Here is a 14,246-nt window from a genome sequence, read left to right as displayed (position 1 = left end):
TTCAGATTCAGAATTCAGATTCAGAATTCAGATTCAGAATTCAGATTCAGAATTCAGATTCAGAATTCAGATTCAGAATTCAGATTCAGAATTCAGATTCAGAATTCAGATTCAGAATTCAGATTCAGAATTCAGATTCAGAATTCAGATTCAGAATTCAGATTCAGAATTCAGATTCAGAATTCAGATTCAGAATTCAGATTCAGAATTCAGATTCAGAATTCAGATTCAGAATTCAGATTCAGAATTCAGATTCAGAATTCAGATTCAGAATTCAGATTCAGAATTCAGATTCAGAATTCAGATTCAGAATTCAGATTCAGAATTCAGATTCAGAATTCAGATTCAGAATTCAGAGTCAGAATTCAGATTCAGAATTCAGATTCAGAATTCAGATTCAGAATGCAGATTCAGAATTCAGATTCAGAATTCAGATTCAGAATTCAGATTCAGAATGCAGATTCAGAATTCAGATTCAGAATTCAGATTCAAAATACAGATTCAGAATTCAATTTCAGAGTTCAGATTCAGATTGAGAATTCAGATTTAGAATTCTGATTATGAATTCGGGTTGAAGATCAACCTGGAATTTGAAATTCGAACTTATATTCAAATATTAGAATAAGTGTTGTAACTCAAAATTCAAACTTTAGAATCAGAAAAAGATTTCAGTTTTAGTTTCCAGAATGAGATTAATCATTTAATAGTCATATTTTATTTTCCCCTCCTTTTGTGGGATTTTTTTCTTCTATGCATAATTGAGCTCTAAAAAAGGTATCATGCTAGGCCACGTGTCACGGCTATCCATCAATATTGTAGTTGGTTTTACTTATTCAGTAAAAGCATAAAAAAACAGTAAGATTCGAACCGGGACCAGCAACGTGAAAGTTCTGGTTGCTTCTACGGCACCATTTCAGCGTGTTATAAGTCTTGGAAATTCAACTGTTTGAATACCATTCTTTCCATACATAAAATGAACTCCTTACATACCAGTTCGCTTTCCCCAAAAAACGTACTATGCATAATTTTTTTATATTGAGATTGGAATTTTTCGTGTTTGAATATCTGAAATCATACTTATATGATTCAGAGGGAAGGAATCTATAATGTGTATTCTATATTATTTTATATATTTCCAAATATAACTTACGCTCAGTTAGAAAGGCTCCAATCCACTGTTAAGTGTATTAAATCGGGTTTTTTCTCTGTAACCAATGTAACATCAATCAACAACAGCTCGAATTGTAAACAAATAAACAACGAAGAAGAACAAGATGAACCGTCAAAAGAGCAAGAAACAGGCATGCTGAATAACGGGTGAGGATGTCTTGAAAATAACCTTCCCATCACTTTGTTTCAGCATTTTTTGCGATTCTGAACAACAGTGTCTGATTTTACTGAAGCAGCGATATAGAATCTTGCAAATCTTGCAAATGGTTTGTTTAGCCTAGTAGATTTTAGTTCAGCAATTTTTCAGCAATTAGTTCTTCTTGTGCAGCAAAAATGTTTGTTGGGATGTGTTTATTGGTTTCCTGACTTTTGGCTATTTGCTTCTGCGACTTTTCTATAGCGGTGCGTACATTAGCAGACTCGCGACGCGCTTCGTGTACACTGTGGTAGCTATAGCAAAGAATTATAATAAAATACTAGCCGACCCGGTGTGCTTTGCTACATCTTCCAAAAATTAATCAAATTTGTAAAAATAATTGAAATCTAGATGTATTTCTCGGGCAAAACTTCAAACCAAATTTCAACATAATTAAAAAGCAAACGCTATGAAAAGAGACCTGCTACTGGAGTTTCGAATTTCAGTACAAAGATGATTCAGAATGTTTTCTTAAAATTTATCTCTTTATTTGTTTTTCACAAACAGAAACTTTTTTTCTGTTGAATAAGCTTCATAGAGTTTATAATGATGTCAAAATGAATGTTTTAATGATATGGACGATCAGCCATTTCCCTATTTCAATGCAAGAAGTGCTCACGAACTACTATAAAATCATTTTTAGTATGTGAATGACGTAACATTTCATGTGATTTCGCCTTATTTGTCTGAAAAGTTTTCAAATAAGGCCATGTATAATATTTATGAATAAAGACTTGCCTCCTTCTTTCGTCTCTACTCAGAAATAAGAAAGGGTCTCAAATTATTCGTACGCGAACAACGTCTCTAAATTTAGCTTGATAAGTTCTCGATTTATGCCAACAAACTTGTATGGAAGCCCTGATTGGTTAATGAGTTTTTAGGCTATACAACGCAATTTATATGGAACTCCCTTTGTCCCTCTCTTTTTCACACTGCAATGCAGAAAGGTTTGAAACAACCATAGAAGCATAATATTTCATACCCAAATACCTTCCCAAACATCACTTCTCTTGGTATAAAATCTGGCGGCTTGTATGCTGCAAATTTCTATATTTTTATTTGTTTCAGAAAAGTGAAAATTAAATTCATATGAATAAACTGTAATTCAAAGAATCAAGGAATAGAATGGTTTAAAAAGGAGAAAAAAATGTTTGAAATTTGTTATTCGGCTGGATGATGACAATTTTTCTTCTGCTGAGGGTCCTTTAAAGACATTTCAAGATTTCAACTTACTGACTTACTTACTTACTTAATGATCCCGCGCCGATCCTCCGGTGCATAGGGCCGTGGTAATAGACCTCCACTGTTGACGATCCGGAGCCAGCGTCTTCACCTGGTCCCAGTCAAGATTCTCGTCGACAGTTCGGATTTCAGCGGCTAGGCTTCGCCGCCACGAATTTCTGGGTCTGCCTCTTCTTCGATGACCTTCTGGATTCCAATCTAGAGCCTCTCTGCAAATCTCGTTTTCATCTCTTCGCAGCGTGTGCCCAATCCATCTCCACTTACGTTCCCGAATCTCGATTTCTAGCGCCTTTTGATGACACCGGCGATGTAGTTCCTCATTCGAGATCCAGTTGCCAGGCCACCAAGCGCGGATGATATTCCGCAGGCAGCGGTTTACAAATACTTGCAGTTTTCGCGTCGTTACCGCATATGTGCATCAAGTTTCGCACCCGTACAGCAATACGGATTTGACGTTTGAGTTGAAGATTCGGATTTTTGTTCGTAGAGAGATCTGGCGTGACCGCCAGATGTTTCGGAGACTCGCAAACGCAAATCGGGCCTTTCTGATCCGTGTTTCGATGTCTTTTCTGGTACCACCATCAGGCGTAATCTGGCTACCAAGATACTGGAAGCACTCCACTTTCTCAACTTGTTGCCCAGCTACCATGAAACTGGAGGGATTTCCTGTGTTGATCTCCATCGACTTGGTCTTTCCGACATTGACTTTGAGACCTGCTGCCTTGGAACTTTCGGTGAGGTCGTCGAGTTTGCTCTGCATATCTGGTTGTGTTTGGGCGAGCAAAACAATATCGTCAGCCAGGTCAAGGTCGTTCAGTTGCTCCATTGTTGAAGGATTCCACGGCAATCCTCGGTTCGGTGCACAGTCAATCGATCCAATCAGAATCTCATCCATTACGATTAGAAAAAGTAGCGGTGATAGAATACATCCTTGTCTAACTCCAGCAGTTACCGGGATTGGTTCGGACAAGACACCGTCGTGCAAGACCTTGCACGAAAATGCCTCATACTGTGCTTCGATGAGATGGACTAGTTTCTCTGGGACCCCTCGTCGCCTTAGAGCCGCCCAGATGTTTTCATGGTTAAGTCGGTCGAATGCTTTTTCGAAATCAACGAACACCAGCAGAAGAGAGTCCTGGAATTCGTTGATTTGTTCCAGTATGATTCGTAGCGTTGTGATGTGGTCCACACATGATCGTCGAGATCGGAATCCAGCTTGTTGCCGTCGGAGTGTAGCGTCTATTTTCTCCTGGATCCTGTTCAGAATCACTTTGCAGAGTACTTTGAGGGTTGTACAGATCAACGTTATGCCTCGCCAGTTACCGCACTCTGTCAGGTCTCCTTTCTTCGGGACCTTTACGAGGATACCCTGCATCCAGTCGGCCGGGAATGTTGCAGTATCCCAGATGTCTGCGAAAAGACGGTGCAACATTTGTGCTGATAGGGCAGGGTCGGCTTTCAGCATTTCAGCAGGGATGCAATCGATCCCAGGTGCTTTGTTGGATTTCATGTTTTTGATTGCCGCTTCTATTTCAGCCAGCGAAGGCGCTTCCGAGTTGACGCCATTTATGCGACTTACTGTTGGCGCTTCGAGCTGCAGGTTCTGTTGGCCATCGCTCTTCGTGACTCGGAAGAGTTGTTCTAAGTGCTCAGTCCATCGTTTGAGCTGATCTGTTCGATCAATCAACTTACTGACCTTATCTGTTTATTGACAATCTATATAAAACCGATTTTCAAAAATTAAATGGGTCCAAAAAAATTTTGATGCTTCGACGGTGGTATGAACACACACACACACACACACACATACACACACACACACATACACACACACACACACACACACACACACACACACACACACACACACACACACACACACACACACACACACACACACACACACACACACACACACACACACACACACACACACACACACACACACACACACACACACACACACACACACACACACACACACACACACACACACACACACACACACACACACACACACACACACACACACACACACACACACACACACACACACACACACACACACACACACACACACACACACACACACACACACACACACACACACACACACACACACACACACACACACACACACACACACACACACACACACACACACACACACACACACACATACACACACACACACTCACACACACACACACACACACACACACACACACACACACACACACACACACACACACACACACACACACACACCTTCAAAATGAGGGGTGTTCAGGTTTTTTTAATGCAAAATTGAAAGAAATACGTCAAGTTGATATTAACCAAATTTTGACCGTATCACCCTTTAGTCATGATCTTCCTATCTTAAATATCAGAAAATTTTTAAAATAAAATTGCAATTCTTGCAAATTTTGTTTCATTTTGCAAAAAAAAGGGGAAAAATCGGTTAATTCTAGGCAATCTGACAAGCTTTTTCTAATGTCATTGAAAATCGATATTCGGAACAAAAATTCAACAAGGGTGAAAATAAAAAAAAAACGCTCTGGAAAATATTGAAAAACAACCGATTCAAAGTTGAAGAGCTTTGCTTGTATCGAAATTTGTCTGAATCTAGATTCATCATGGTCCGAATGACCATCAAGAAAGAGCAAGTTCACTCGTGTTTGGAAAAGTGGTAGAAATTCTGAGATTTGTAGCACATTTTGAAAACTTTAACATGCAAAAAATTTTCAAGATCAGTGGCCTTCAAGTTTTTTTTACAACATTTTCGTATGCTGCGATGCAAAAATAGCTCGATTTTATCACATCTAAAGATAGAATAGAAAGGGAGTTGAAAAAAAATTCAACGCCCCAAGATCTAGAAGACATTTTTGCATGGAAAAATTAAAAACCAACACCCAAACATCTTGAAAACATTTTTACAAGGTAAAGATTTCAAAATGTGCTGAAAGTGTCAACATTTCTACCACTTTTTCCCAACACGAGTGAACTTGCTCTAAGAAGTGAAAAAATGAACGTTTATTCGGTTGCTGCTTGGCAACGAGACTACATGACGATAGACGATTGCTACTGTGATTTGAAGCTAACCTAGTGGCGTAGATGTTTAAAAAAACTATGGTGATTTCTTTCATAATGAAAAATTTCTTTGTGTTTATTTAATTTATTAATCTACAAAAAAAAACGTGCCAGAAAGAAACAATAAAAAAAACTCGTGATGTTTATAAGTCTGATACATAAAAAAAATGAGCAATAAATCTTAAAATAAACGATGTGACAATAGTGAAACTAATAATTATAAATTTCTCCAGCCAACAATTTTTCTACTAATTATGAAGGTAACAAAAATACCTTTTTCTTAACGTTATGTCTTATAAGTAGCTACTATAAATTTAAATGAGTAATACTAGGTGTTCTTTAATTTGGTAGCGATCAGTCGTGAATTTTCACAAAAAAGCAAATCCGAATAAATTAGGTAAAATTAGTAATTTGGTCCTTGATTTCACTGGTCAGTTAATTTGGTGGGTGGCGTTATGTTTTTGGTTTGAGCAATAAGCTTATTCCTAAATCAACTTTTTTTAAAATGAATAAAATAAGTAATAGTTATAAAATTATCAATACATTCACTTCTCTTCGGAAGCTTTCTTGAACACAGTCTTCATCATGTGTTTCTTCACGTCTTTGGTGGACCTACGCAAACTGCTGCGTAGACTGGTTCCGATGCGGTCTCCGGTAGCGATTCCGGAAGCAATCGGTTTGTAATCATCGCTGCTCATCGCTGCTGGGTTGCCGGAATACGGCTCTCGGTTCCTCTCCGATGATAGACATTTCCAGGGGGCTATCTTTTGGTGTTTCTTTTTCTAGTGAAGTGTCCGTTTTGTTGTTGTCACCTGTTTCTTCAGATGGTTTAGCTTTACCAACTTTTCGGCGCAGACTTTGGCGAAGGCTTGAAATTAAACCGCTTGACTCTTCCGATTTTGCGGGTTTGGCATCTGTATCATTGACCAGTTCCTGATGTTTCGGGTGCATAAGCTTGCGGAAACTACGACGAATAACATCTTTTACTTTGTGAGACTTTCCTGAGGGAGCAGTTTCCGGCAAAGCTGGTTCTTTAAACTCGGATCCCGGTTTGGGATCTTCCTTCTTGCGATAAGCTCGCTGGAATGGGGCAGGATTGGCAAACAGATCCACGTCCTGTTCTTCGTCCTCGAAGTCGTCCACTTCTTCGAACTGGACATCAGGATTGCTTATGTTGATCCGGATTTCTTCCTTTACAATACTTGTTTCTTTCAGTACCGTGTAGGTGGTTTGGGAGGCCGTGGGACGTTCCTCGGAAGCTTCGTTAATTTCCTCCGATTCTTTGAGATTTTTTACTCCCGGTTCCACCTCATCACCAGCACCATCTTCGTCCAGCTGTCTGAGCTTAGCCGAGAGATTACTTATGTGCTTGATGTCGATCAAACTTCGTCGACTTTTGTGGGCACTTCCGGCGCTACGTCCTCCACCAGCACTTGATCCGACCACCGTTTTCTGCTTCCGTACCTTGGCCTCGTTGATGCTATTCTCCAGCTCCAGCTGATAGCAATCTAGCTCCTCGCCGATATCTAAAGGTTCCTCACTGATGATGGACAACGATTTACGACGACTGGTGGTGGTCGTGTTTCGCTTCGGGGTCACCAATGGGGTGCTATCCTGAGCCTGCGAATTAGTTGATGGTTCCGGACTGAACACCAAATTTTTGGCCAACAACGAACACGGTGTGAGTGCGTTTGTGGGAAGTTCCTATAAAACAAAAATAATTAATTCAAGAATAATCTTCTTCAAGACTATCTCTATCTTACCGAAAAGTTGATCCTATGATTGATGGACGGAGTAAAGGGCACTGCAATAGCATAGCTGGCCAACTCCAGTGCAGGATTTTCAATCCCCTTCAACCCTTCATCCTTGATTTCAACCGAACCAACAGTTGGACGAGCAATCTCGAAAGGATTCAAACTCTCCCCATTATCTTTCCCTTTAATATTTAAAGCTCCGTTCACGAAACAGGACTCATTCTCCCGTTTGGCCGTCTCCTCACTCCTCAGCACCTCGAAAGGATTCCTCACCACCGGCTTATCAGCCGCATTCAAATTTAATCCCGGATTAACGAAGCAACTATCCTCCCAATCCGGATTGCGTTTCTTTTTCTTATTGGGCGGTTTTCGCACGACCTCATAAGGATTTTCACCAGCCAGCTCAGCAATCGATTTGACCTCCATACACGAGTCCGAAAAAATGTTGTAATTCTCCTTATTGCTGCTATTATTATTGTACCGGAAGCTAGGATTCTCGAAAGCACTTCCGTCGATCTGTTTGCTGTGGATCGGAGTCGAGGAAGGAATGCTGAACGTTTGGTCCGAAAACGCTAGGAACGGATTGGTTTCCGTGTTTCGTTTCCGCTTTTTGCCCGGTGTTTCCACCGCCGGCAGTTCGAACTGATTATTGTCCACAATCGGGGCCATCATCGTATCCCGTTCCCAATTTCAAACCGTCACTTTTTCAAGGCCGAATAGCCTGTTTCACTCTTTTTCGTATAACTTATCCAATAAAAGTGAAACAATCACCAGAAACTCGAAGATATAATAATACAAAAGTATTAACACTTGACTTACGTGAATTATTTTACAGAAAATAAACGTTCTCACACTAAAAATACGCAAAAACTTTTCGAAATTATTCAAACGAACCGAAGATGGACGACCGAACCCGTTCAACCGCTTTTCATGCAATCATGTTTTGCTTTGAACAGGGCGGGCGATTTGTTTTTGTCAAGTTGGCAGCAATGATTTTTTCTACAGCGCCACCTAGATTTCAGTGTGCGTAAAGTGCTGCTCTCTGGTTTTCGTCAAGCAAGCTAACGAAGCATGAGTAATTTAGGGCAGGGTGCTTCGTTTCACATTGAGGCGTTTCAAAAAGCAGGTCATGTTTCAATGCACATCTGGTGCAAAACCCAGAACTTTTTAAAATTTTTTTTTTTGAACACTTTTTTGATTGAAATAAAACTGCCAGAATTCGTAAAATATATGACAGTGCACTTTCTTGAAACTATTATTTAGGCACTTGCACCCCTCTGATCCCAAGCGCCTAAATTGTCAAGCCTCGTGTGTTGTTTATCTCCAACATGGCCAAATTATGCATTTGATTGAATTGGAACCTTCTATCAGTGCTTCTTCTATCTTGAATATCACGTCATTCGTCAAATTTAAGCAACTTACTGGTACTTTCAAATATTAAAAGTGAAATGTTCAGCGATCGTGTGATTGTTTTCTAAAAACTGTGAAAAAGTTCCTGAAAGGAAGGATAGCTTTGTAACTATTCCTTTAATGTTCACGATTCGAAAAAAAGTCTTTTATAGTCCAGACAAGTTTACAAAAGTTAAAACCGGGGCTTAAAAAGAAAGGCATGCAAACTTATCTAGCATGCTAACATCAACGAAGCCAACCATCTATAAACGCCTAAATTGCTGCAACAGGTCAAGCATTTTAGACATTGATTTTGAATGTACTTTCATAAATTTTAAAATTTCAAAACAACAATCAGCCATTGGATTCTCAAAAAACCAAATTGGTAAATTTTCAAAAAAGCTGGAATTCGACGACATGGAAGCTATTTCTTTTTACTTTTAGTCAATTTTCAGATATTTAGGTTATATATAAGGCGCTTTAGACGATTTTGACAATTTTGATAATTTGACAATTTTGCCAGTTTTGACAATTTTGAAAATTTTGACAATTTTAACAATTTTGACAATTTTGACAATTTTGACAATTTTGACAACTTTGACAATTTTGAAAATATTGACAATTTTGACAATTTTGATAATTTTGACAATTTTGACAATTTTGACAATTTTGACAATTTTGACAATTTTGACAATTTTGACAACTTTGACAATTTTGACAATTTTGACAATTTAGACAATTTTGACAATTTTGACAATTTTGACAATATGGACAATTTTGACAATTTTGACAGTTTTGACAAATTGGACAATTTGGACAATTTTGACAATTTTGACAATTTGGACAATTTGGACAATTTTGACAATTTGACAATTTTGACAGTTTTGAAAATTTTGACAATTTTGACAATTTTGACAATTCTGACAATTTAGACAATTTTGACAATTTTGATAATTTTGACAATTTCGACAATTTTGACAATTTTGACAATTTTGACAATTTTGACAATTTTGAAAATTTTGACAATTTTGACTATTGTGACAATTTTGACAATTTTGACAATTTTGACAATTTTGACAATTTTGACAACTTTGACAATTTCTACAATTTTGACAATTTTGACAATTTTGACATTTTTGACAATTTTGACAATTTTGACAATTTTGACAATTTTGACAATTTTGACAATTTTGACAATTTTGACAATTTTGACAATTTTGACAATTTTGACAATTTTGACAATTTTGAAAATTTTGACAATTTTGACAATTTTGAAAATTTTTACAATTTTGACAATTTTGAAAATTTTGACAATTTTGACAATTTTGAAAATTTTGATAATTTTGACAATTTTGACAATTTTGACAATTTTGACAATTTTGACAAATATGACAATTTTGACAATTTTGACAATTTTGACAATTTTGACAATTTTGACAATTTTGACAATTTTGACAATTTTGACTATTTAGACAATTTTGACAATTTTGACAATTTTGACAATTTTGACAATTTTGACAATTTTGACAATTTTGACCATTTTTACAATTATTTTGCAACCAACATGGCGTTAGTCAATTCAATGCCGAGTAACTTTTTTATGGTCAGTTAAATGGCTTATTTTTTAATAATGGTTATATGAAAGCCATATAAAAAGCTTAAATTTGTCGTTTCTCTCGCTATTAAACCAATTACATGCTTAGGGTAAGTTTCTCATTTCTGAGTTGTTAATCATTAGTACAGTAAATGAGGACAGAATTTTGGAAAGAAAAGGGATTGGTTGTGAATGACCCGTAGAATAAATTATGAGTTGGAGTAAAATTTCGTTGTCTGACGCCATTTTGAAATCCGAGATGGCGGCTTTCGCTGAACTTTAAATGTTGCAAATGACTTAAAATCGCTTGAAACCTCAACGATATTTTTTTTTTTTTTTTTTATTTTAACTCAAAACCAACACACTTAACTGATCAAAAATGTGTAAAAATGGGAATTCCAATTCAATCATGTGCTATCTAACCTGAGCGTGTGCTGTTTTGAAATCTTGATCGAGAACTGTCACTAAGTTTTATGGCGGTTTAATAATCATGCACTGAGTGCTATTATAGAACATGCAAAAGAAAGCTTGGAGCAAATTTCTAAATTTGTGCTTTATTATAGTTTAAACATAGCATTCATAACTCTTTCAAAAGAACTAAAACAATATGTTTGATAAATGCTTTATTAACTTTCTGTAAACATATGGTCGAAACAAGAATATAAGCATTTTGCATGACCACAATTAAACCGTCTTAAAACGAGCTGCACAAAAAATGCCATAATTAAATTTTAATAAAACTTCCTAATGCGTGTTGGCTTGATCTGTTTTACTTGGGATAAATAGTCCAACTCATTTTTCTAAATTAGATTTCAATATGAACACATTTCACTTTAATGATGTCAATCGATGAATTAAAACAAAGAAAAACGATTAAATTTGTAAAAAAGTACTTTATTTACAAATAAAATAAAACAGTTTTTCATGCGCATTTTTTCAGTAACAGAAATTAATCATAGCACGTCTAATAGTTTGGTAGGATTCCATTTTTTTTAATTGTTTGTAGTTTTTGTTTTAATAATTTGGCATAACGGTTTTTGTTCGATAATTATTTTCGATGCTAGTTAAAACAGATCTAATGTAGCGTTAATTTGGTATTTGGTATCGTTATTTTTATTTATTTGTTTGCGTTCAATAACATTTCTACGTAAACGGTGTAATATTTATGTATATCCTCAGTAGTTCCTTTTGGGCAAGGCCTGCTGCGTTTGTTAAAATTTAAATGTTTTTTTTTTTGTATTTGTGTTTGGTTTGTAGATTGGTGTGAAGTTTTGTTTCTGTGTTCATCGCTTGCTTTGGTCGTTCTTTCATTTGCTAATCACCGCTGTACTGGTAACTCTATTGGTGTAATCGGGTTGTTTTTTTTCTCTTCTAAGGGATGGGCTGACGTTGTCCACCTAGAGGGAACTGAAGGGGTAAAGCTTCCACTCTAGTGGAGGTTTACAATGCTACTCGATGTGTTGTGAACTCGGATTGGACGGAGTCGGAGCTCTGGCTATCAGACTCGAGGACATGTTCATCAGCGGGCCGATTAGTTCGATCGGCAGTGGGAACACAATGGTGGAGTTCTTCTCACCGGCTATGCTACTGAGAGTTTGCAGATAACGGAGCTGCAGGGCGGCCGGACTCTCACACATGATGTCGGAGGCTTCCTTCAGGGCTCGGGATGATTTCATTTCTCCCTCGGCTGCGATGACCTTGGCGCGGGCCTCACGAGCAGCTTCGGCTTCGGCAGCCATCGAACGTTGCAGCGAATCGGGCAGCGACACGTCCTTACTGTAAGTGGAAAGAAGGGTTTTAAACTCTTTGTGATTTCGTTTAGTAATTCACGCCAAACTAACATTTCAACTCTCTCCACCTGAACTCCCCACGGATCGGTAGCTTCGTCCAGGGTGACCTGCATCGAGTGCGAGATGGCCTCACGTTCGGTGAGCAGTTCCGACAGGTTCCGAGTTCCAAGGACATTTCTCAGGGTGGTAGCCGCCAGCAGCCTCGTCGAATGGCTGTAGTTCGCCACCTGGACCACGGCGTTCAACGGATCACGAATACGGTAATAGACGACAGCATCTACCGAAACCGTTACCGAGTCCCGGGTTAGCACTTCCTGGGGCGGAACGTCAAACGAAACCGTACGCAGATCCACTTTGCAGTAGTTGTCGATGCAGGGAAGCACGAAGAAAACACCGGGACCGCGGGCACCTCCGGATCTTGAAGAGACGAAGTAAAAGTTGAGAATAGGTCCAATACGTTAGCAAACAAACGAAGCTTACCGAAGTCGACCGAGGCGGAAGATGACAGCCCGCTCGTACTCCTGGACGACCTTGAAGCAGAGGAAGATCGAAATCGGCAGCGTCAGGAACATGAAAATGGTCGAGCAGACCGTGGCCAGAACCTCCACACATCCTATCGAATCTGCTTCGGCTGTTGGCGATAAGAGAGACGGAGAGAAGAGAATGTTTTTATAAAAAAACTCAGCGATTTAAAAAATGAAAATATTAAACTTAAAAGGGATCCTACACACCAAAAATTTTCTAAAATTAAACGAGACAGAAACGCTTCGACACCTAATAGTTTTCTTTATCTAATTCAGATCAGATCTAATTTTACATCATTTTTTATCTAAACTACACATACTACCAAAATTTACACTTTTGAACGAACATTAAGCTCGAAGATCTAAATTTATTCCATAATGGATGTATTTTTATGTTATGACTCGAATAAAATTACGTGTCGTCCAATAATTTTCAATTGCGCATATCGTAAAATTAAATTGTGACTCCTTGGCGAAGAGAAACGTCAATTATCGACGGTTTTGTTTTTTCATGCTGTTTTGTTTTAGTTCGATTAGGTTCTGTTCTTTGTTTTGTTCTGGAGCAATTTCAGCAGTTACTGAAGGAAATCCGGTGAGCGTCGTACCGATCGGCTCCAGTCGACCAAAGTGAGCAGCGAAGATGGATCTAATGAAGCAGCACCCAGAGCCCAAAAACGGAACTGTATGCAAACTTCCCGACCCGCAGCAGCGGCTAAATCAACTAGATGAATTCTATCCATCCGACAACATATCAGGAGGAACCGATGTAGCGGTGTGAGTTTTTATATAAACTACTTCAACCATTCGATAACTAATAATCTCTATTGCAGGCAACGTCGGACAGTATTGGCCGCTGTTCGATAAATTTTTACGAGTTCCGCTCGGTGTCGGATGGTGGTCCTCTTGAGGTATAGATTAATAAAGACCCGTCAGAGATTTGATAAATATGAAATAAACTGGAGTCACAGTATACATTCTGAAAAAATGTTAATATTTCCTGAAAAAAATCCCTGAATTTAGTCCTTATTGGACTATGTCAAAGGCAATGTAATTTTATGTGAAATGCGATAATTCATTTATGTGCATCCAGTTTGACGTAAAATTACATCCTTGTCGATGTTATTTTATGTCTTCGATAATTTATGGCTTCAAGCGTTTCTGTCTTCTCTAGTGTAATTTTATGTCAAACGTGATGCTTCTGTTTTGTGCATCCAATTTGACATAAATTTACACCAAAAAATTAATAGTGTGTACGAAATGCTTTAAACTTATTTAAAGTTGACTCAGTAACGTCTTTTATCATAATAATCCTTGTTAGCAAATATTTCCTCGTTAAATCTCAGCATCTAGCTTCTGCACGAGTAAATTGGAAGAATACTGTATGGGATTGTTTCAACATCATGAGCATAACACTCCAAACTGATATCCGCATGTTATGATGGCATGATTCGCCATGTTCAATTAGGTGATGTTGATTTTCATTGTCAATGTCGTTAA

At 38.0% G+C, this 14,246-nt stretch overlaps 2 protein-coding genes across 8 annotated transcripts in view; both read right to left on the bottom strand.

Annotated features, from left to right (window-relative positions):
* Positions 1-5,813: 5,813 nt before the first annotated feature.
* On the bottom strand, positions 5,814-8,377 carry LOC129756519 (uncharacterized). The gene is given in 3 exon segments (XM_055753429.1): positions 5,814-6,390; positions 6,392-7,402; positions 7,462-8,377. Coding segments are annotated over 3 exon segments (1,821 nt in total). The 5' UTR covers positions 8,125-8,377; the 3' UTR covers positions 5,814-6,243.
* A 3,239-nt stretch (positions 8,378-11,616) lies between these two features.
* Positions 11,617-14,246, bottom strand: part of LOC129751017 (band 7 protein AGAP004871-like) — a 396,735-nt gene continuing 394,105 nt past the window's right edge. For all 7 annotated transcript variants that reach the window (XM_055746254.1, XM_055746260.1, XM_055746259.1 and 4 more), the window contains 3 exons: positions 12,706-12,856; positions 12,277-12,642; positions 11,617-12,211 (listed from right to left, as the gene is read on the bottom strand). In XM_055746254.1, coding sequence (XP_055602229.1) covers positions 11,884-12,211; positions 12,277-12,642; positions 12,706-12,856 — 845 coding nt within the window. In that variant the 3' untranslated portion in view covers positions 11,617-11,883. The remainder of the gene's footprint in view (positions 12,212-12,276; positions 12,643-12,705; positions 12,857-14,246) is intronic.

This window comes from Uranotaenia lowii, chromosome 3 (genome assembly GCF_029784155.1).
Source record: "Uranotaenia lowii strain MFRU-FL chromosome 3, ASM2978415v1, whole genome shotgun sequence".
NCBI lineage: Eukaryota > Metazoa > Arthropoda > Insecta > Diptera > Culicidae > Uranotaenia > Uranotaenia lowii.
Note: the sequence above shows the minus strand (reverse complement) of the source record. Positions and strands in the feature narration are given on the sequence as shown.